Source organism: Chelmon rostratus, chromosome 5 (genome assembly GCF_017976325.1).
Source record: "Chelmon rostratus isolate fCheRos1 chromosome 5, fCheRos1.pri, whole genome shotgun sequence".
In the NCBI taxonomy this organism is placed as follows: Eukaryota; Metazoa; Chordata; class Actinopteri; order Chaetodontiformes; family Chaetodontidae; genus Chelmon; species Chelmon rostratus.
In genome coordinates this window covers 291,727-316,207 of record NC_055662.1, presented here as the reverse complement: position 1 = coordinate 316,207, position 24,481 = coordinate 291,727, and the positions used below count along the sequence as shown (strand labels likewise).

Sequence of the window (24,481 nt, the reverse complement as noted above, 5' to 3'; positions counted from 1 at the left end):
AATAGTTCGAACTATTCAGAAATTCCCACTTACTTTACATGTTGAATTGTAAGAAAGTGTTCATTAACATCACTCCCAAGAATCAAGCAAACTTAGTGTAATCTCAGAGTAAACTTCATACTGTATAGTTTTTCAGTGTGAACACAATACATGCTAAATATCACTTGAAATTGGTGTGTGTAGTATAGAACTGAGACACAGCCACAGACATGTTGTGTAGTGTACATAATGCACAGATGGACAAATAATTATAGCTCATGACATTAGATTAGAACATGATTTAAAAATGCCTCTTATGTTGGTCTTTGTTTTATTAAATGATCATCTGTGTCAGTACTGGTCAGTGAGCTGCTATATTGAATGGATAGTCTCGCATGGTCTATGGTAAACACCAATCAGGGTCTAAACCTTTTCCATGTCCACAGATGGCCAGATGTGTATCTGGGACTGACCACCATGGGCCAGAACATGTCCATCCCCAACCTGCAGAGAGCCCTCAACCATGCTTTGGCTGCAGTGTCATCAGGCACTACCTCCAGCAGTGCATCAGGGTGTAATAAACCTGTGGTCACAGCAGAGCTGATGGTCCACCCAGGTTACCCCAGTCACCCCCAGGAAGGAGGCTGTGGAGAGGGTCCAGATGAATTCTCCCAGTCAGCTGACAGACAGCATGAGCTGAGCATGCTCAGAGACCCATCCCTGTTGGCCCTCTACAGCCAGAAGAGAGTGCAGCTCTGTGCCTTCAAAGACCTCTGAGTACTATTGTGTAAAATGACAAACATGTTTACCTGTAGAGAGCCAAAGCGAAACCCAATTTCTCAGGTTCTGTTCCAGAATTAAAAAAATAAAGTTATTTAAATTCACAATCATATTTGTAGCTAGAAAATTCCCTCTGGGAAATTTTGAAAGGGACACGGGGGGCTACTGCCGGGGGAACCATCTCTGTCAACTTTCACATGATTATCTTTCACTGAGCAATGATTGAGGAGCTGTAATCACATTAAGTCTTCTGTGTGTGTGTATCTCTGCAATCAAGTTACCTGTATGTGCGTGCATGTGTGTGTAGTAGAGGAGTGCCTCAGTCAAAGTCAAAGTCAGCTTCACTGTCAATTCTGCAGTATGTACAAGACAGAGAATCGAAAAAAGTGTGTGTGTGTGTTTGTGTGTGAGCACACGCACGCTTGCGTGTGAGACTGGGGGGGGACAACAGGGGGTTATAGTCCAGGTTGTGTGTTTGTGTGGAGGGGGTGCAGAGCAGGGAGAGAGTTCAGCATCAGGGGGGGCAGAGCAGGGAGAGAATTCATCATCCTGACAGCCTGGTGGACTAGGCTGTCCCGCAAGTCGATGTGTCGATGTGTCCCTGTGCAAAAATACCGATCCCATATTGTGTGTGTGTGTGTGTGTAATCACATAAAATTACCTTTGTTGTGTGTCGGGGGAGGAATGTGCACACTGGTGTGTGTGTGTATCTATGACTGTATGTGTGTGTATCTATAACAGTGTGTGTGTGTGTGAATGGACATGTGGGGCTCAGCAGTATAAACAGCAGATATCAGAGGTAGTCAGTCCCTGATTAATGAATTGGTCCCAGCTGTGGCTCTGGCCTCAGCTCAGAGGTTGCCATGACAACTTGAGGTGGTTAGAAACAGGCAGTATTGCGTGAGATTTGGGTTCGGCGCACCTCCTGAACTAAAGAATGTACTATAGATCATCGGACTCCTGAGATCTTCCTGAGTAGACGGTGTGCGAATTTTATTCCTTGGACAACAACTTTTCATTTTATGGCGATCTAAAGACAGGTGGCATTTCTGCTTTTCTCCAAAAACAGCTCTGAATTTTGCATTACAGTGAATGAGCAGCAGGAGGGAGTTGGCTGCACAAAAAGTCTCACTGTTTAAATTCAGTAAGTCTCTCTCTTTTTTTGGGGGGACATCAGATGAAAGAAGACAAGTTTGTCTACAAAAGTGTATTAAATCGTGTGTAGAGTGTCATTTGTGGCTATAGCGACGAGAGAAAGAGAACATTTTCAGAGAATTTTTAGACTCTCTCCCACTCTAGCTGGTGATGTCACCCACTCTAGCACGAACATTCCGCACAATACACACCCATTATAATCTCAAAATTTCACCTAAAATGATCATTGTCATTGAACAGTGACTGATCAAAAACTATAGGACCAATCAAAATGTGGATGAAGACACCAATACACCAGACTTGTGTCTACAGTTTAAAGTTTAAATGAAGTCTCTTGGTGAATGTATGCCTGAGCTACAGACATTTGCAAAACTCCAATTTCAATCTTTTTTTTTTCGCCGTCCCATTCATTCTTAAGGAAAATGTTTCGCAGTTTTTTGCGTCTTACGTTGTGAAAAATGCGTATTTCGTAGAGAAAAGTAATAGCACACCGATCCCGATCAAACCGCACGTTTTGATATATAATTTGTCCTACAACTCTTCAAGCTGTAGGAGGACTTAGGGGCCGAAATTTTGGAGGAGGATGAAAAAGAAGAAGAAGAAGATGAAGAAGAAGAAGAAACGTGCAGGATAACAATAGTGACTCGGTGCGTTGCCCCGTGTCCCTAATTATACAAATTACTTAAAAAATCCACCATACAACATAATACTATTTAACAGTATATGATGTAATTCACTCCATATGTCTAGAACGTAATTGTCTCTCTGAATGGCACATTTTCACTTTTTGACTGGACTGAAGCAAAGCGGGGCTAACCCTATAGACATGAAAATGTAATTCAATTAAATTCAGTTTTATTTATATAGCACCACATCACAACAGAAGTTGTCTCAGGACACCTTCCATATAGAGCAGGACCTTACTCTTTAATGTACAGGGACCCAACAATTCTCCCATGAACAAGCAGTTGGTGTCAGCACAAAGAAAAACTTACAGGCAGAAACTTGGAGTAGAACTAGTCTGTCCCTAATTTACTGAATGAGTGATGAACTTACATGGTGGCTCGGTCGAGTGTTTGAGTTTCCCCATTGGCTGCTAGTAGGCGCAAACAGTCCTGAATTCCGCCCTCAGGAGGCTTTTACCATATGGCGTATTTACTACTACTAGTATCATTTGAGTCTGTGTATCATCTGTTCATTCAATAACAACAAAAAACAACAGGAAAACACTTTCTTTCTTGTTTTTTCCTTGAAATAGGTAATCTAATAAAGAAAACCAAACCAAAAAAAACAACACATTTCTTTTATTTTGTTAATCATCAATGTTAATCAGCTAAAAATGCCTATTTCCAGCATTGGGGATGTAGCAGTTCACTGAGAATTGAGAACACGGAGAAATGTAACTAATAGGTATATATATATATATATATATATATATATATATATATATATATATATATATAGTTAATTTAAACACAAGACATGGCATGAAATATTCCAAAAACATCATCACGTTACATTATACTTCGGGGTCTCTCTGAATTTCAGCAAGGTGTCAGCTAAATCTGCCATTTGTGGCGAATTTTAGTCAGTTTGAAGGACAAATGCATGACAGGATGACATACCTTTGATTTGTTTTCCCTCCATTTTGTGATGGATCAAGCTTTATCAGGGTTGTTAGCTTATCAACCATTAGCTCAGGGACCTCGCTATACTGACTCATCACAAAACGGAGAGAAAACAAATGTAAGGTATACCTGTTCATCTGCTTTTAAAATAGAACCTGTTGTCATCAGCGTGCAGATGCAAACAGATTCAAATAATATAGTTTGTTAAGCATTTTTAAAATTAAAGTACATTTTAAGGAATTTGAAAAGAGAAAAGTTCTGTTAATCCAAGAAAATAAAATCAGTGATGACAAATGGACTGTAGCCTGTTGTAAATATATGAGTGACCAAGTGCACATAAATAGTGTTTACTACAGTGTGCAAGGTTTCCCACATTAAGCCCCATGAGCTTGCTTTTAACCATGGAAATTTAGACTGTTCTGTGATGTACCATGAATATCAGGCAATAACACTCTTCTTCCCTTCCTTTACTGGCCATGGCCATCAAAGCAGCTTCATTAGTAATTTAATAACTGTAAGATAATAATGACATGACCTGAGAGTATGGTGAACAACCCTGGATGTCTTTCCAAAACTTAGCCCTTCGACTTTTGGTGAATCAGTTCTATTTGTGGCATGCAGAGCCACTCATCACCTCTAAAAGCCCAGTACTGGTCATCCCCACCGTCTTCAGTAGGCGGTCAAATAGGCAACATGATGCACACATTCACTAGAAAGGGATAATGTAAGTTACACAAGGTAGTAGTTCTCTGTATGGGGATTATTTAAGGAAAAAAGTCTTCTGGAAATAAGCAAATATTGTGATTTAGTACCGTGTTGTGACAAATACAAACTGGTAGTCTAATGGCTGGGGGCATGGTCAACAACAAAAAAAATAAAGGCAGAGAAAAAAAAAAAACAATGGTGGGTAAACTCCTGGGGCCTTTCATATTATGTGCATACCAGTAATGTAAAATTCCATCCATGCAAATCTTGACCTGGTACCTTCTGCAGTTGCGGTAAAGAAAGGCCCTGGTATTTGAGGAAATATGGTACCAAATCTAAATGTCACTACAAACAGACATCACACACACAAATACAACATTCAAGTAAAAAATCTCCCCCCTCAAAAAATGTAATAATGTATGATGTGTAACTGTTTTAACACCAAAGCTGAGGTTATGTCATTATTATTGCAATGCTTGGCCTACTGTAGCCTATGTCCTAGGATATTTCTGATCTAAAGATGCCTATGTGATTATTATGCAGCTTTAGGTTGCCTGCCAACGCAGGTGTAAAGTAAAGGTTCAATTCACATTATAGAGACTCTAACTGACTATCTAAAGTTTGGCCACTGTTTAGCGCACTGACCATATGTGGTACAGCCATATACTAGGTATCGACCTAGTCTTTCTAAAAAACATACAAAGATGTGCATTACCATGCTGGTAAACCAATAAATAATGTCATGAAAAAACCATTAAGGATTTAAACTCAGGAATATTTTTAATCTTTTCCAGAAAAAAGAATGAAGGAACCCTCAATGAGAGATTGTACGGATTTAAAGAGGTGCAACAGGAAGTTGTGTCATGACTTTAGCTGTGTATAGACCCTTGTTGAACACCCACTCAGGGTCTCTTTACATTTAGTGAGTAAATATGCCTGCGGAGCACAGAAGCACTACAAAAAACAAACTACAGTAACCTACGAACTAGAACATTATGTTTCCCATGGAAGTTTCCCCTGATGTGTAGAGAAGTGAAAAGCCAAAAAGTTGGCAGAAATGTTTGAGGCAAAGTTTGTTCTTTATGTAAGCTTTACAGTACTATACTACAAATCAATGTATTGCACTTCCCACATGCTGTTCACTATCCATTACAACTTTTGGGATTGTATAATGTAGTTTGGTCTGTCATTATATATTACACTCCCCAAGGAAGGCCATAGCTGAGATCAGGGAACATGGTGACATTATCAAAGATAGTTAGAATGGTCAGGAAACACAAACAGTCAGACAGTCAAAGGTTGGGAAAAAAACAGCTGGTGAAATAAACTTCTTTAGAAGAGAAATCAAAAGTGAACAATAAAATTATCATCCAAACTGTCCATATCCATACAGATCCAATTCCTGCTTTAAGTTGGACCTATTGCAAAATGCTGTATACGCACAAAGTATTCCTGTGAAATCTGACGACTTTGTAATGATGTCACTTTGTTCCCATATTTCAGCTTTAACATGTTGAGAAATGTTATTACAACAGATGAATTAAACTACAAAAAAGATTGAGTTATTATCTGATCTTGAGGTTCTGTCTAAAAGTCAGAATGTAGTTTTAGGACATTATTTGTTTTGTACTTACAAGTTAGGTTAACTCAGTTAATGTGTTTACCACACAGCAATCTTGGGTAAGGCAGTTTTCCATCATTGAAAAACTTTGCACATTGTAAAATCATAGCAGGATGAGGTAATAGGGGCCCAGCGCATATTCCTGCCTCAGGGCCCCCTACTACACTAATCAAGCCATGTTGTATTTGTGGCTTTTATCTAAGAGGCTGGAGGAATGATTTCCAGTGATCTCAGATGTGTGTAGCACAAGTAGCACTGAACATCCAATCAACTGCCACGAATGTTGAAATCACCTTTAACAGTGTTTATGATATTTACAGCTCTTAGTATTTGAAATCTTACATTTTTATAAAGCTTCAGTTGAAACTTTTTTATGCATTGCTATATTTGAATTGTTACAAAGATCATAACTGAGCAGCTTGTAAATTCACCAGTGTGAGCTGATAAATTATTATAAAAAATGAGTGAGATCCATTGTGAGATTAATAAAGTCTTTTCTAATCTAAAAAAAAAATGTCAAAGTGACCTGTTTTTTTTTTATCTGCTTTCATTGCACTTCTCTACATTTCAATTTTCAGTTTGCCACAGTATCAATTTATGTTCAATACATGAGGTGACAGGGTTCTCAAACAGTCGATCCAACAGTGTTCACTCCTGGAATGTAACCTCTCATTGTGGCACCGCACGAGTGGCAGCTTGTTACAGCAGCTATGACTTCTTTTCTTTGTTTAAGTTTTTTCTTGTGTGTTTCTCGTCTTTTTTCCATCACTCGTTTCGGGCAATCGTGCATACCTAAGGATGTACAACTAGTGAGACTAGTGCTTTGCTTTTAGCACTGTTCAACACGAGTGTACTCCCAGCAGAAAGACCGGAGATCCCCACGGCGATAAGGAAACAGAGAAGGGGATGCACAGCTGAAATTAATGCCGGTCTGTACCGTCTCTTAATATGGGAAATGTTAGATCTCTTCCTAATAAGATGGAAGAGCTACTGGAGCTAACCAGACTGTTGCGGGAGAACCGGGAGTGTAGCATCATTAGCTTCACGGAGGGGATAGGCGAGCATCAGAGTGTGGTAGGGTGGTGGCATAGCGATGTTTATGAACAGCAGACACATCAGCACATAAAGGAGTAAAGGAGCTGCGCTGCACGAGAGACATTGAGCTGCTAGCGGTTAGCATCAGCCGTATTACCTCACGAGGGAGTTTTTGCACATCATCGCAATAGCTGTTTACACCCCCCCCTCGGCCAACGCTGCAGCAACATATGAGCTCCTACACACTGTGGTCTCACAACTGCAGACATCACACCCCCAGGCCTTCCTCCTCATCTCTGTAGATTTCACGCTTCAGAATCACGCTTCCCTGTCTTCAACTCTCCCCACCTTTACCCAGTATGTCAAATGCAACACCAGAGCCAGTAAAACACTGGATTTACTGTATGCAAACACAAAGGATGCTTACAGCCATTCACCCCTCCCCCTAATGTACTGATCTGATCACAACCTGGTTCACCTGCTACCTACTTACATACACTTGGTGAGTAAACAACAGCCAACCATCAGGTATTTGAAGACATGGTCAGAGGAATCCAGTGTGGCATAGAGGGACTGTTTTGACACCACCAACTGGGAAGTGTTGTGCAATCCTCACGGGCAGGACACTGACAGTTTGAGAACATGCATCACGGACTACATTCATTTCTGTGTGGACAACACTGAGCGTACCAGTAAGGTACGGTGTTTCCCAAACAACAAACCCAACAAACACTGATGCCTTATATATTTCTCCCAAGTAAACCCAACAACCTGCCTTTTAGACCCAATTCCCACATCTCTTTTAAAAACAGATTTTAAATATTGTAAATTACTCTCTTCAGACGGATGTCTTCCCCGCCGCCTTTAAAACATCAGTGGTGAAGCCCCTTCTGAAGAAGAGTAACTTAGACCCCAACATTTTTAATAACTACAGACCTGTGTCCAACTTACCATTTTTAAGTAAAATATTAGAAAACCTGGTTTTTAATCAAGTTAAGATTTTTTTTAAATAGTATCAATACCAATCTGGTTTTAGGATGAACCACAGTACAGAGACAGCCCTTTTAAAAATTTTAAATGACCTTAGGTATAACGCAGATTCACAAAAACTCACAGTCTTGGTACTACTGGATCTAAGTGCTGCCTTTAATACAGTAGATCACCACATTTCATTAAACAGACTGGGAAACCTAGTCGGCCTCTCTGGTACTGTTTTTAACTGGTTCAGCTCCTATCTCACAGATCGATATTTCCGTGTAAGTTTGGACACATGTTCCTCCAGAACACATAAAATAAATTGTGGGTGCTGACGAAGACCAGAGGGTGGGCGCACATTACACCGATTTTAAAATCGCTGCATTGGCTCCCCTGCCACCCGGTTTCTGGCTGGCCTAACATGGGCTTGTCGCAGCCTGCTCTGTCTGTGCCCCACCACCAACCCAGCTCAGGACTACTACACCCCCTGCAGAGCTAGAAGAGGAGATTGCGGTCCCCTCAGTGGCCGTTCACATGCGCCGCTGCGCCCGGACCTGGCGCCAGGCACGTGCGGCTCCAAAATCCAAGACCTGGCCAATCGCCATCGCTCCACAGCCCCCATCTATACTCCAGGACAGAGGGTTTGGCTCCGGTCTAAAGACTTGCCCCTTCAGGTCGACTCTATGAAGCTGGCCCCACGGTACATCGGTCCCTTCAAGGTGGAGGCAGTAGTAAACCCCTGCACTGTCCGGTTGAAGCTGCCTCGCTCCATGCGTATTCACCCCACGTTCCACATCTCTCAAGTCAAACCTGTTCATGAGAGCCCACTGCAGCTGTGGACTTACAGCTGCCCGGCGGATTCCCCAGTGAGCTTAACGCTCATTCCTCCCCAGCATTCCACCTGCAATACGGAGAGTTACGTTTTCCAATAAACTTATTTAAACTCTGATCTGCCTGTGCCTGTTCTGTGTGTTCTCCTGTGGGTTACTATCGGCAACACCTGACACTTAATGGTCTTGGGCCCTCTTATTTATCTGACCTGCTTTTATCATATCAACCGTTGCAGGTCCTGAGGTCCTCCGGCACTGGACTTTTAATTATTCCTAGAGTTAATACAAAAACTCACGGGGAGGCTGCATTCAGCCATTATGGCCCTCGACTATGGAATAGCCTGCCGGGGACCATCAGGACTGCAGAGACTGTTGATGTTTTTAAAAGGAGGCTCAAGACTCACCTTTTTAGTTTGGCTTTTAATTGATTTCTTTTTGATTTTCTTCTATTATGTTATTTTTATTTCTAATATTTATTATGACTTGTTCTCAGTTATGCACTTTATCACTACTAGATCTTAAAATCTTATTACTTTTATTTATTATTTATTTATTTGTCTATTTTATCTCTACATTTTTAACTTTCTTAAATCTTTTAACTTTTGTGCATTATACCTGCTTTCATCTTTTTTTTAGTCTTTTAGTTTTTAGCTTCAGTGTTTCCTCATGGGGGGCCTCCACACTGGGATGTATGCCCGGTCTGCCCACGGGGGGCGTTGCTCTGGAGGCCTCCTGGGCCCGAGGGGCTGGGGCAGCTCTGCATTAAGTGTGGAGTTTGCCCCTGTCCGTCGGCGTCTGGGTGGTCTCTGTGGCGGCGCTCCCGGTGGCCGTAGGCTGTGGCACTTCTCGGTGTGGATGGCTCCCATAGGTGTTTCCTCACAAGGTTCCTCAGGGCCCTGCCATGTCTCAGCACCGTGTGTGTGTAAGTGTGTGTTTGTGTGTGTTTGTATGTGTGTGTGTGAGCGCATGTGTGTGTATATATCTGGAAGTGGGATATTGTCTGTCATACTATGCTTTCATTCTTTCTGTTGTTGTATTCTTTTATTTTGTGAAGCACTTTGTGTTGCATTTTAAATGGATGAAAAGTGCTATATAAATAAAGTTTGAATGATTGATTGATACTGAAGACTTTTTATGACTCTGTGGTTGCACCTGCAATCTTTTACGCATGGTCTGCTGGGGCTGTGAAAGCTCTGAAAGGGACAGAAAGAGACTGAACAGACTGGTTTGGAGAGCTGGTTCTGTCCTGGACTGCCCTCTGGATGTAAGCCAAGCTGACATCCATGATTGACAACCCCTGACACAGTGGGGGCCCTCAGCAGCTCCTTTAGCAACAGACTGTTGCATCCACTCTGCAAAAGGAACACTTCCACAGGTCATTTTTTGCACTGATGTGTGATTTATCACACACAAATTACTTGCTTTTACGTGCAATATTACTTTTTCCCCTGTCATTGTACTCTACCTATCATACTGTTATTCTACTGTGACATATATATATATTTTACTTTGCAATCGCATAAATGCTGTCGTCACTTTATCCATAACCCACCATGTGCAATTTCTAGCCAAGTGCAATTTGTGTATAAACTGTGTATAAACTGCAGTATATTTTATATTTTATATAGTCCTGTATAAAATGTACATAATTAAAGTCAGCCTTTATTTTTTTAATTTGTATTTTCTCTATTTCTGTTGCTATTTTTTCCCCCAAATTACCTGCTGCCTGTAATACCCGAATATCACCCAGGATTTGATAAACTCTACCTTATACTATCGTACTCTGTGTCTACATTATTAGTTAACACTTAATCGATCATCAGCTAAAAACCAGCGGACTGGCCGTCGGGTCTTCTCTAGCATGTATGTAAACAACTGCTACTTTTAAATTTGCAACACATCGTTAGGAAGGTAGGATTCTTGTGATTGACGTGATGCAAACCATTTCAAGATACAATCACAACAGTGGGCACAATCAACAACCCCAAGTACAGGTGACACTTTTCACAGCGGATGAGTTTCAAGACTAGAGTTTTGTGGTACTGTTGTGTCAGTGGAGGCAGGCATGATCCCAAGAATCATTGTCACTGTGCCAAGTCCGACAAGATGCGACATTACACTGACAGGAAGGACTGTTATTGGAACTGCATAGTCAGTGACGTCAGTGTATCCTGCCAACATATTTAAAACAGATGACCTACTAACTACATCCACCCACCATGTCCTGGTCCAGAGCTCCAGTGAAAGACAACATGTCATGACCCGTGCCATGCACGGCGGCTTTGTTTAGTTTTTCTCTTGATTCTTGCCAATGCCTCAGTTAGTTAGTGCTGTCTCAATCACGCCATGTTTTATGTAAGAGTTTCTGTATTGTCTTAGTCTGTACCCTTGCCCTGTCTTGTTTGTATTTTGTTAAGTTCCCCATTGTGTCTTGTCTTTGCCTGGTTTTGGTTACTTCCTGTTTTATTTTGAAGGTTCATGTTATGTGTCTTTTGTTACTTTACTTCCTGTGTTTTCCCTCCCGTGTGATTGTCTGATCGTTTCCACCTGTGCGTCATTAGTGTTTGCCCCTAGTGTATTTAAGTCCGTGTCTTCCCTTTGTCCTTGTCGGGTCGTTGTCTGAGAAACCTGAGAAAGTCATAGTCTGTGTTCTTGTTATAATTCTTGCCATAGTCCCATAGTGAGTGTTCGTTGTGTGGTTTCTTTGTCATGTCCGAGTCTGGTCTCACGTAAGTGTTTCTGTGCTGTGTTGTCTTTGTTCACGTCCGTGTCGTGTTTCATGTGTATGTCTCCTTGGTTTGCTCTTGTCCTTCGTTTCAGTCCATGTAAGTGAGTTTACTTTGTTCATGTCCAGGTCTTGATTTATGTAGTGTTCCCCGCCCTTAGTATTGTCCTGTCGTGCGTGTTATTTGCATAACTTAGTTTCTGTTTTCTTTTCATAGTTTTGTAGCTTGCCGATTTGTTTTCCTCGATAGAGAGAGATTTTGTGTTTGAGTACTTTTGTTATTAGATTCTTGTTTTATTCCGTTTTTAGGAGTGAACTTTGAATTGATAGTTTTCCTTATCCAGTTCTGTCGGTTGCATTTCATAGCTTTTGTATTTTCCTCCTTCGGGAGCGTTTTCTGTTCTTTATTTCATTTATAGTTTATTCCTAGTCATGTCTATAGTCTTCCCACAGTTTATGTAATTGAGTTTCTTGTCTTGTCGTAGTTCCGCCAGGTTTTGTGTTAGCGCTTTTTCAGTTGCTCAGTGTTTCCCTGTGTAGCCTTTGTTGTGTGTTTAGCCCTTAGAGTTTGTGTTAGTTCCCATAGTTGTGTCTTTAGTTGTGATTAATAAATTTGTTAATTTAAATCTAGTGCATCCCTTGGTTTGTCTGTGTTCATGTCCTTCCGTGTCGTGAGTGGTTTTCCTTGTCTTTGTTCATGTCCTTACCACGATTCATGTTATCTAGTCTCGTCTATACCATAGTCTACGTCCCCTTTGTTTGTCTGCATTTGGGTTCAACCCTTAGTTCCCCTCTTTGTTCCCCTCCAAGTTTCCCCTTAAGTCCCCACCATCCTGACACAACAATGGGATCCACCTGTTGACTTGACCCACCTTGACGAACACCAGAGAGAGAAATAGTGAGATATGAGTTATAAGATGCTGAGCCGGTGTCAAGAGGAGATAAAAGACTACTTACAGGACTTGATAGTGCAAGGGTGGGTTTAAAAAAAAGTCTGCCTCTTCCTACTCCTCTCCAGTCATCTGTATTAAAAAAAAGGACAGTACTCTGTGCTTATGTATTGACTATATGGAGCGCAACAGGAAAACTAACCCATATCGCCATCCTATCTCCAGAGAGCAGAACATCTGGACAATCTATCTTTTTACTACTGGAACAGGGTATGGCATACCTCCAGGGATTCATGGCCAAGTAGCACAGTAGACATCAAACAGATTTTGGGCCGATATGAGTGATTCTGATTCCCAGTCATGGTCCATGATTGTCTCAGGCAAATTTGCATAAGTGGCTACAGACTCATGCCCCATTCCACACTGGCCATGAGGCAATTATTAAATACAAAAAAGTAACTGCTTTTTTTAGTGATAAAGAAAATAACATAAAATATTAGACTAAAGCATTCTTCCAACTGGTCCCCAAACACACATGTAGTGTTGATATCACATCAATACATCATGGTGCCTGTCAATAAAGCAAACGTAGATGCAGAGTGTAACACTCTCAAAGAGAAATGAGCAATTATTTTTTGGCTGAAGTTAAAGGCAAGCCAGCGAACTGATGTAGGGACTTGTTCACACTAATGAAAAAGTCCAATCAAAGTCATCACAGTTCAAAACACGATGAAGCTGCAAGGACAAAAGCATTTGGATGAAGTTAATGCTCTTTGGCTGTGTTTGCAGGCCCAACAAACAGCTTTCACAAGGCCACACTCTGACAGAGACAGTATTATGATGAGCTAATAGCAAAGAAGTTGAAACCTCATTCAGAAGGAGAAGTTGTGGCAGACTCATCATTATTGGAAAAAGTAAAATTGTTCAGTGTCAGATTGTCTGGAATAATTCATGGAGATGAGGGGAAAGCCTGTTGTGGAGCTCAGTAATGTCTGTGTGATAGGCCTTTGTGGTGGACATGACCAAATACCTCATAGAACTGAACCCCAAACACAAACCAGCTTCTCAGCTCTCTGCTTTCAAATGTGAAATAATTAAAGCTGTGGCAAGTGCACTTGGAATGCAATAACACTGCATTTTCCTTCCAAAAGCCTGCTGTGACATCTGAATATGCTGGTGAGTGTGCAAAACTCCTTCAGCCATTTGGCAAGAGCTTTCAGAATATGAAAAGTAAACAAAAGGAACTGAACATATTTACTATAGTATTTAATGTGGAAACAGCTGACAACCAACAACATGAAAGACCCCGCTCAGTCCCCATGGCTCTGCCTTGGAGTCCAACATTTAAGATAGCCGCCGTCATATGTTTATGCTGTAAGGTTCAAGTGGTTTTGTTCGTTTTTTAGCACTGTAAGCACCTAGGTAAAACTTAAAAAATGTATCTCATCATTCAGATGCTATGTAACAACTTATGTAACAACTGTAAGTTAAAAACAGAATTTAAATAGTTTAGATAACATGATTGAAAGCTCTGGTTGTTGTTTTCATCATGCTTTTCCTGCTACTATTCCCCCTGTCTAAGGGCACAACAACAGCAGGCATGTATTTTGAAGTTGGAGGATTTTAAACATTGACTGGCAAGACCATTCACATGGACCCTTAATCCACAATTTACCAACTGCCATTCTACAGATATATCTAGCTGTAAATGTTGTGTTACACACATATACACACACACATGATTGTAGATAGATAGATAGATAGATATACTTTATTTATCCCAAGCTGGGAAATTGCAGTGCAGCAGCAGCATTACACACAGTGAAATATATATCAAAATAAGAATATCACAAGCAAATGGCAGTGAAAATAAAGTGTACCGTGACTGTAGGAACAAACTATATATAATAAAATATCGAAGTAGCAAGCAGTAAAAAATTATATACATAATAATAAAATATCAAAAGCAAACAGTAGTGGTAAGAAGTATTGTATAATTATTATTATTATTATTATTATTATTATTATTCTCAGCTGTTATTGTACAGTGTAATGGCATGTGGCAGGAAAGATTTCCTGTATCTGTCCCTTCGACAGCGGAGCTGTAGCAGCCTGTGGGAGAAGGTGCTCCGCTGTCTGTCCACTGTGTGAAGAAGAGGGTGCTGATCATTGTCCATGACGGATAACAGTTTATTCAGCGTCCTCCTCTCCACCACAGTCTCAAAAGACTCAAGTCTGAGTCTAAGTACAAAGCCAGCCTTCTTGATGATCTTATCAAGTCTGTTGGTGTCGCTGGCTCTGATGCTGCTGCCCCAACAAACGACAGCAAAGAAGATGGCGCTGGCAACAACAGACTGGTAGAAGATCTCCAACATTTTGCTGCACACGTTGAAGGATCTCAGTTTCCTCAGGAAGTAGAGTCTGCTCATCCCCTTCTTGTACACAGTCTCTGTGTTGGATTTCCAGTCCAGTCTGTTGTCGATCACCACTCCAAGGTATTTGTAGTCCTCCACCTCCTCCACCACCTCCCCTTTGATCCGTAGTGGCTGTGAAGGCGTCTTCTTCCTCCTGAAGTCGATCACCATCTCTCTAGTCTTGCTGATGTTCAGCCTCAGGTGGTTCTGTTCGGACCACTCAACAAAGTTGTCTATCAGTGTCCTGTACTCCCCCTCCTCTCCCTCTCTTATACACCCGACAACAGCCAGCTGAGTCATCAGAGAACTTCTGCAGGTGACATGACTCAGAGTTGTACTTAAAGTCAGTGGTGTATAAGGTGAAGAGGAAGGGAGAAAGCACAGTCCCCTGTGGAGCTCCTGTGTCACTGACCACCACATCAGACAGCCCACTGCCCAGACAGACAAACTGTGGCCGGCCTGTCAAGTAGTCAGTAATCCAGGAGATCACTGCGTTGTTAACACCCATCCCCCGCAGCTTCTCACCCAATAGCAGAGGTTGGATGGTGTTGAAGGCATTGGAGAAATCAAAGAATGTGATTCTTACAGTGCCTCCTCCACCATCAATATGCATATGGGCTCGTTGCAGCAGGTAAATGACAGCGTCATCGACTCCTAAATGGGGCTGATAGGCAAACTGCAGGGGGTCAAGGAATGTCTTCACCTGTGGACTCAGCTGGACTAGGACCAATCTCTCCAGGACTTTCATCACATGGGATGTGAGGGCGACTGGTCTGTAGTCAGCTGGGTCAGATGGCCTCGGCTTCTTGGGGACTGGAACCAAGCAGGACGTCTTCCACAGCCTCGGGACTTTCTCCTGACTCAGGCTCAGGTTGAACAGATGTTAGAAGTACAGGAGACAGCTGGCTAGCACAGGTCTTCAGGATCCTGGGTGTGATGCCATCAGGGCCTGCTGCCTTTCGCTGGTTGAGTCTTTCCAGCTGCCGCTTTACCTGGCCTGAAGTCACCATTGGGTGGTTAATGCTGGTGTCCTCAGTGGTGGAAGGGGAGGAGGAGGAGGAGGGGGGGCAGATGGAGAGGTGTTGTGCAGGAGAATGCTGGGGGGTGGTGCGAGCCATTTGGGACGGTGTGGGTGTGTGGGAGGCAGGGGGCGTCTGAGAGATGGCAGGAGGTGAGGTAAACCTGTTAAAAAACTGGTTGAACTGGTTTTCTCTGTCCAGGCTCCCTGATGTCTGCCTGTCCTTCCCCTTCATCCCTGTGATGTGCTTCATTCCCGTCCACACATCTCCCACACTGTTCTGTTGGAGTTTGGCTTCCAGCTTCCTCCTATAGTCGTCCTTGCAACTTGTGACTTGTGATTCTTATTGACATACTGACTTTTCACATAAGGAAAAGTTATGTTTTCCTTCGGATTGTTACAGTGCCGGTCTCAGAGGCTCAGGTGCAGACACAGACACGGCAGACACAGTTTGGGAAATATATAAGGTTTATTTACAACAAAAGACGCTATGCAGCCAGGGCATAGGAAAAACCAAATTAGAAATAATATACTGGCGCCCTCTAACAGACGGAGGGAAAGACTATTACCAAACCAAAAGTAACACCAACTAAAACCAACACAGTCCTCTAACGGTCTAGTGGAGAAACTACAACAGAAAATACCTTGGCTTGGTTTATTTAGAGGACGAGATAAATAACTAAACGCTAACACAAGGAACTAGTACAGAGAGAGCTGGAGATGACGGGCTGGATCCAGATGATGGTGGAATGGAGCCTGTAGATGCAGTGGAACAGGTTGAGGAATGGGAGATGAGACAAGGCAGCGAGGAGGGCATCTGGAGCACGTATAAACCAGTGTTAGAAGAGTGTTTCATCAGCCAGAGACTCAACGTGCAAAGCAAACAACAGACAGACATCAGATCTTTTACAATCCACCGTCGAGTCGTGGTCGGCTGGCTTCTTAAATAGTAGATTGAAGAGCGAATGATGAAAGGCCACTCCTCGTCGCAGCTGCAATCATCAGTTGATTCAGGAACAGGAACAGGTGTCTCTCCAGGATGTCAGAATAAGCAGAAACAGGGTAATGAATGCTCCACTAGGTGAAGCCAGAGGTGGAGGGCATGAAGAGAATAGTCTTAAGTGTGCTTAAGTTAAGTACTGAAGTTTGTCATTTTTTTTTTTGCTGGTTTGAGATTTTATTGCATCATGTTCTACTTTGATTTCCACATACTCCTTTGAGTTTATGTTGTTTTTATTCAAATGCTCCTATACTCATATTTTATATGTACTATTGTACTCAGCTACCCATATATAATCCTCTTCTTTACACTGCTGTTGTTGTTTTAATCTTGTTAGTAATTTTATTTTATATGTCTTACATATTTGTACATTCATTACATATCTTTTTAGTGCAACATTATATTCCTGTTGCACTGTATTCATTATTTTACTCAAGTTACTAATTTTATTTCATACCTCTTACATATTTTAGCATTCATTACTTTTTACAATATAATCTGTGATCACATTATATTCTTTTTGCCTTGAATTCATTATTTTACTCAAGTTACTCATCTCATTTTATACTTCTGTCACATGGCCGGGAGGAGTCGGACAAAATATCCTTCAACTCCAATATAAATTAAACCCAACTAAGAAATGTAAAAATACTTAATTAATTAAAACTTAATTAAACACCAAATTGTCCTTTAAAACTAATAAATATAAATTAAAGGCAGTTAAGAGATTTAAAAGTAATTGAAAGCAATTAAAACCCGACAACGCCACCTAGAGATTAGCAGAGCTCTAGGACTCTAAAAAGGTTCACAGGTTCTTTAAAAATCAGGGGTGAGCAGAGTTAAAAATAAGTCAAGGAATAGTTACACAATTTATTAAAACAAAACTCACAATAATATACATAAAATGAATTATGCCTAACAGGTCAGTTAAAACCAGCAGTACCCCTCGTCCTCTGACCACCGAGTCCACTAATGGAGTCACTTCCCACGAGCCACGTCAGCGACCATGCGTCTTTAACAGCCGATTCCTCCTTTCTCCAGGAACAGCCTCTGACCATTCGCTCCCTGCAGCGCCTCCTCTGCTACTCCGGTCGTCCTGAAGGAGATTAACAGACCCGAACCAGTACCACCGCTAACACAGCAAGCTCAACATACATCCCCCCGCCTGGCGCCGCAGCCGACCCTCCAATACCCGCCGCGCACGCGTTTAAGAAATACTCACAATCTTCCTGGGCGGTAGTCAATCTACCGGCCCAGGCTGGAGTGTTCTCGCCGGACGGGTACAGACTGCTGCAGTTCGGGCACCGGTGTGGCTGTCGTCCAGGGTGTATGCTCCGCCGGTTCGCTATCCTCTGAGCTGCTGCGTGTGCACTCTCTTCCTTCTACCTTTTTGTTCTCTGTCCGATATGCTGCACCTGTTGCTGATCTGCTGATTGCTGCCCCGGGGCTTGCGCAGTGTGCTGCGTTCAGGGGCAATAGGAAAACATGCATACGAGGTAGCCACTGCACACATCAAAAACACAACCCAATAAAAGCATGCATTTTCTAAGCACTACAAAATTAAAACACAATAAGTCAAATAAAAACATGCAGCACAATATCAAACATGCATATAAATCCCCATGAACTCCAGCCCTGTCACATCCCCCCACAGCTAGAGGTTGGCAGAGGTCTGCAACAGTCTTACAGTCTATAACGTGCTGGCGGCACTCCCAAGTTCCCTCTCGACGATCGCCGTACTGGTTGCTCATCCTCCATGGCTCCAGGCATGTTGGGGGTAGGAACATAATAAAACACAGGTGTGTCCATAGGTCTTTCCTCATTTCCTAGTGAGGCAGTGGGTTTTGGCTGCACCAGAGGACCTATACACAGTTTAAGGGAGTTTCTGTGCAAAACCTTTTCTCTCCCTCCTCTCTCTGGCCTCACTCGGTACACCAGTCCAGTGTCCCCCACTGTTTGCAAAACAACGTGAGGTTCGGGGTCCCAACCACCATGTAGCTTCCCCTGCCCCTGTCTGTTCCTATTTCTAACCCACACACGCTCACCTGGCAATAATGGGGTAGCATTAGCTTTTCGGTCGTAGAGGAGTTTGGTCTGCTCTGCTGCTTTCGTCATTGTTTTGCGAGCCAAATCGTACGCACAAGTCAGTTTTTGGTGATGGTCGCGAACCCAGCCTGTCAATTCACAATTCTGTTTTTCGTGCAGGGTCCCCAAACCCACATCCACTGGGAGTCTCAGGTGTCGACCAAACATAAGGTAAGATGGAGCAAACCCTGTAGCGCTATGTACTGTGTTATTATAGGCCTGTAGCAGTTCGGCCAAGCACTCAGGCCACCTACTCTGTTTCTCGGCCTCAAGGGTGCGGAGCATGTTCAAAAGGGTTTGATTCATTCTTTCAACTCGACCATTACCTGCAGGATGGTATGGGGTCGTCCTACTTTTAGAGACACCATACAAATCACAGAGCTGCTTCATCAGGTCAGATTCAAAGTTTGGGCCCTGATCTGAGTGGAAACGCACAGGGCAACCAAATGTTTGGATAATCTGCGACCAAATTGCACGTACTGTGGTTTTGGCAGTCTGATCACGAGTGGGCACAGCCCAGGCGTATCGGGTGAACATGTCAGTCATGACTAGGATGTTTTGATATGTGTCACTGGGCCTACTGAGGGAGAGGAAATCAAGGGCTACTACCTCAAGTGGGTAGGTGACTGTGACTGGATTTAGCGGGGCCCTTGGCTCTGCCCGGTCTTTCTGCAGGCTGCAAACAACACACCCAGACTGGAAGCCCCGTACCTCCCTCTCCATGTCGACCCAGAAAAAGCACCGTCTCAGTGTGGTCAATGTTCTCTCTGCTCCAGCATGTGCTGCGGCCTCGTGGTGCTGCTTCCACACTTATAATAATAATAATAATACATTTTATTTGTAAGTGCCTTTCATAGCCTTAAATGCATATAGTAAGATTATGAAGGAGATTCTGTATTTAACTGGGAGCCAATGGAGCTGCTGAAGGACGGGGGTAATATGGTGAGAGGAGGGGGTCTTGGTGATGATGCGTGCTGCAGAGTTTTGAACCAGTTGAAGTTTATGGAGGGACTTGTGAGGGACACCGAAAAGGAGTGAATTACGATAATCAAGAAGGGAAGTGACGAGGCTGTGGACCAGGATAGCAGTGGTGTGAGGGGTGAGAGAGGGACGGAGACAGTTGATGTTGCATAAATGAAAATAGGCAGACCGGGTAATGTTGTTAATGTGAGAGTGGAAGGATAGTGAGCTATCGAGGATGACACCCAGACTCTTGGGACCTGAGGGGAGGGGGGCACTGTGGAGCTGTCAAAATTGAGGCAGAAACTGTCAGTTTTGGATAGTGATGCTTTAGTAACAACCAGAAGAAGTTCTGTTTTGTTACTGATAAGTTTGAGGAAGTTAAAGGTGAACCAAGATTTTATCTCAGAGAGGCAGAGGGTGAGGGACGAGGGTGGGAGAGCAGTGGTTGGTTTACAGGAAATATAGAGCTGGGTGTCATCCGCGAAGCAGTGGAAATGGATAATACATTTGTGGAAGATATTGCCGAGAGGTAGAAGGTAAATGATGAAGAGGACAGGGGAGGGCTGGGAGGTGAAGGACTGAAGTGAACTGAGTGCGGCCTGTGAGGTAGTTAATTTAAACACAAGATACTTGTGCTCAAAAAGAGGATTCATTCTCAGTGAAGAACCTTGCCAAAGAGCAGTGATTCCTAAGCTGCCTCCACTGAATTTTCCCAAGGGACTGTTAACTCAATAAAAAACACAGTCTTTTTACTCATGGACCATAAAACAATGTCCAGCCTCAGATTACTATGAACTATTTCCTGGGGCACAACTAGCTTTCCTCCCAAGTCGACCTGCATTTGCCAATCATCAGCCCCTACCAGGCAGCCACCTACCTGCCTTCTCCCTGACTTAGCAGCTCTATTTTTCTCCCCCTCTCGAACAAACTGCACATCTAACCTCTCCTTTCTAGAACTTCCAGAATTCACCTGCTTCCTTCTCTCCTCAATGCTAAGCTTCTCAGCACCTGATTATGCCGCCATGTATACCGGCCTTGTGATAAGCTAATTCTACAACCTGACAAAATGTGCTTTAAACTTGCTGTACCTGAGCAGAGTGGGCACGATTGATCGCCCTGTACCCAGAGACTTAGGTTCTGTGGGGTTGGCAACACATCGTATGTCGCCCCTATCAGAAATTTAATACGGCCTTCCTCCATATTCCACAGGTCCCTCCAACTAAGTTTCCTCTTCTCAACACCTTCCCAATTCAACCATTGTCCCTGTTTGGCTTGACCAACTGCTTTTGCCCCCCTTAACAACTCCTCCTGCCTACGCACCTGTTCCACTACAAGCTTTCTTTTCTCCTTTAGACCTGCTTTATTCCACACTGGTTTGCCTGGGCCAAGCCCCAAGCCTCCCCGGCCAAATTGAACATTTCCTACCATTTCTGCATGCCTAAGAGCTGCCTCTGCCTCCTGCACTGCTGCCCTTGGGTTCCATTTCCTCCCCCCAGAAGGATTCGGAACCACATTGCTAACTAACATGTCCTTACTCCCAGATAATAAAAGTTCTGTCCTAACCTTAGTGCATTTAAACTCCTCTGTTAGACTGGATACTGGCAGCTGAAGCATTCCTTTCCCATACAAAGCTACATTGCTTAAGCACCTGGGAGCACCCAACCATTTTCTAATATAAGAACTAACTAGCCTTTCCATTCTCTCTGCTACAGATAATGGGACTTCATATACTGACATTGGCCACATTAACCTAGGATACAAGCCAAACTGCAAGCACCACAACCTCAGTTTTCCTGGGAGCCCTGATTTATCTATTCTCTCCAGCCCTTCTGCAACATCCTTTCTAAATTGCACAACCTGTTCAACATCATTCAGGTCCACATTGTACCACCGTCCTAGACTCTTAACTGATTTCTCCCTAATTGTTGGGATTTCCTCACCATCTATAGCAAACTTCCTATCACTTACTGTCCCTCTGTATATTGAAATACTCCTTGACTTACTAGGCTTAAGCTTCATACTAGCCCACTTGAGATTCTGATTGACTTTATTCAACAACCTCCTTGTACATGGCACTGTTGAAGTTAGCAGTGTCATATCATCCATATAAGCCCTAATTGGTGGAAGACGCATTCCATTCTGCCGTCTCTCCCCACCTACGACCCACTTGGAAGCCCTAATAATTACCTCCATAGCCATTGTGAAAGCTAGCGGGGAAACTGTACATCCTGCCATAATACTGACCTCCAATCTTTGCCAGCCTGTTGTGAACTCTGCGCTACTTGCACATAGTCTGATGTCTTGGAAATATGCTTTCACCAAGTTAACAACTATCTCCGGCACTTTAAAGTAGTCAAAGGAACTCCAAATCAGGTTATGTGGCACAAACGCATTAGCCAGATCGAAAAATACAACATTCAAGTCTCTTTGCCCCTCTTAGCTGTCTGAATCTGATGCCAAATCGTGCTAGTATGCTCTAAGCATCCCGCAAATCCTGGTATCCCTGCTTTTTGCACTGTCGTATCTATCATACCATTCCTTTCTAAGTATTTAGCCAGCCTCTGTGCTACGATACTAAAGAAAATCTTTCCCTCAACATTTAGGAGAGAAATCATCCGAAACTGGCTAAGGTCAGATGACTCCTTCTCCTTAGGGATGAAGACACCTCCTGCCCTGTGCCATGCTCTTGGAATACTTTGTTTCTCCCAAACTATTCTCAGGTATCTCCATAGTGTCCTTAAGATGCCAGGTGCACTCTTATAGACACAGTAGGGGACTCCATTAGGCCCTGGGGTGGAAGAAGCCTTTGCACGCCTAACCACCTCCACAACTTCTCTCCACCTAGGTGGGCTCACATCCATCTCCTGCTCCACTTCCCCTAATGGTGGCATGTCAGGTGGAAGACCTATGTTCCTATTCTCCTTTGAATCTGAATACGTCGACTTCAAATACTGTTCAATCTCTGCCTTAAGTTGCCCTCCTTTTTCTTGATTAAACAAGCCTTTCACAAAATTAAAGGGGTTCCTAAAAAATGCTGACCTTGCACATTCCTTCTTCTTTCTCTTCTCCCTAAGGTGTTCTGCCCTTCTGAGTACTGCTAACCTGCTTCTCAGTTCCTCCTGCAACACCTTAATTCCCTCCCTTTCTTCTTCTGCCGCCTTCCTCCACTGCTTTCTTAACTGCCTCCTTTCCTTTACTAACTTCTCTATTTCTCTTTGCCGCCTAGACTTGCCGACCTGCACCCTCTCACCTTTCCTTTTGACAAGCACCCCAAATCTCTCTCGACCATAGGAGTAGATCACATCTCCAATTTTATCCAATTTCTCCACTACATCTCCTCTAAGCCTGCTTAATATGACTGATAAATCTCTATCAACTGCCTCCCACTCTTTGCTATCATTAGCCCTCGGCCACCTAACTCTAGCTTTCTGCTCCACGCTTCTCTCCTTGGCTGGCCTGTTGACCTCAACACCAACTGCATCCCCTCTCCGTACCTCCTCCTCTCCAGGGATAGTGTTACTGATATCCTGCGAACTGTGGTTTTCTACCTGTCGCTGGACTTCATCCGACTGATTCGACTGACTTCTCAAGAAATACTGGTCGATGCGGCCACTCTGCCCTTCCACCGCTAAACACTTCTCCTTCCCTGATGAGTTCTAAGGCCTCGGATTGATGTTATTTTCTGCCAGCCACATGGGCAAACTTGAAGCTTCTTATCCTCTGCTGCACAACTTTTGCTCTCCTTAGTTGCCTTCCCTGTCACCTGAGTACTGCTACCTCTGGCCCTAAGAGATGGGTCCGTGCCCCCATCCCTCACTGAGTCATGTATCCAAGGCATAGTCATATCCGTTATCCTGTTTGTTACCATGCAATCCATCTGTGAGTCATCTTCCACCCCTGCTCTCGCTGACTCTTGGGGTATTTTCCTTATATTGGTTGTAGCTAAGTCTGGTTGTAGCAAGGTTAAGGCTTGCCACTGCTGCCATGGGTTGCTAGCCCATACCAGCACCTGTGGGGTCTTTTCCCTCCTGTCAGCTGTCTTTCCAAGCAGTCACATGGTCTTTCCCTTGTTGTCAGCTGCTCTATTCACAACAGTCACTAGCCAAGCTAGTTGTGAGTTAATTTAAACAAAAGATACTTGTGCTCAAAAAGAGGATTCATTCTCCGTGAAGAACCTTGGAGCTCTAATCTGCCTCTATACATGCCAAAGAGCAGTGATTCCTAACACGTCTCTGGGGGTCATCAGGTGGAAACCTCCCTTCAACAGTGTTTCGCCTACTTAGTCCCACTACATCTCCAGGAGGTTAGGCAGTGAACTCTGGCGTCCCAGAGTCACCCCCCCTAGTGCCAGTTCACACTGCTCCTACACAATCCAAACAGCACCGCCACGTTCAACTGACCCAGAGATGCTCCAGGTAGTGGCCAGTACCGATGCTACCATTTAACTATTGCTAATGCTAATGCTAACCGCTAAGAAGAACAGAAGAAGACAATACGGTTCCGATGCTACCATTTGCCTAATGTTACGTGCTAACCGCTACCTGCTAAGAGGAACAGAAGAAGACAATAAAGCTAGATTCACCTATACTGTTAATGTTAATTGCTAGCTACCAATACTAACTGCTAAGATACTATCATACTCTCACCGCTTTAGCTATTGTTAGCTGCTACAATGCTA

At 43.2% G+C, this 24,481-nt stretch overlaps 1 protein-coding gene across 2 annotated transcripts in view; it reads left to right on the top strand.

Moving 5' to 3' along the window:
* Nucleotides 1-983, top strand: part of ydjc (YdjC chitooligosaccharide deacetylase homolog) — a 45,499-nt gene extending 44,516 nt beyond the window's left edge. For both annotated transcript variants that reach the window (XM_041936281.1, XM_041936280.1), the window contains exon 6: nt 426-983. In XM_041936281.1, coding sequence (XP_041792215.1) covers nt 426-756 — 331 coding nt within the window. In that variant the 3' untranslated portion in view covers nt 757-983. The remainder of the gene's footprint in view (nt 1-425) is intronic.
* Nucleotides 984-24,481: the final 23,498 nt, after the last annotated feature.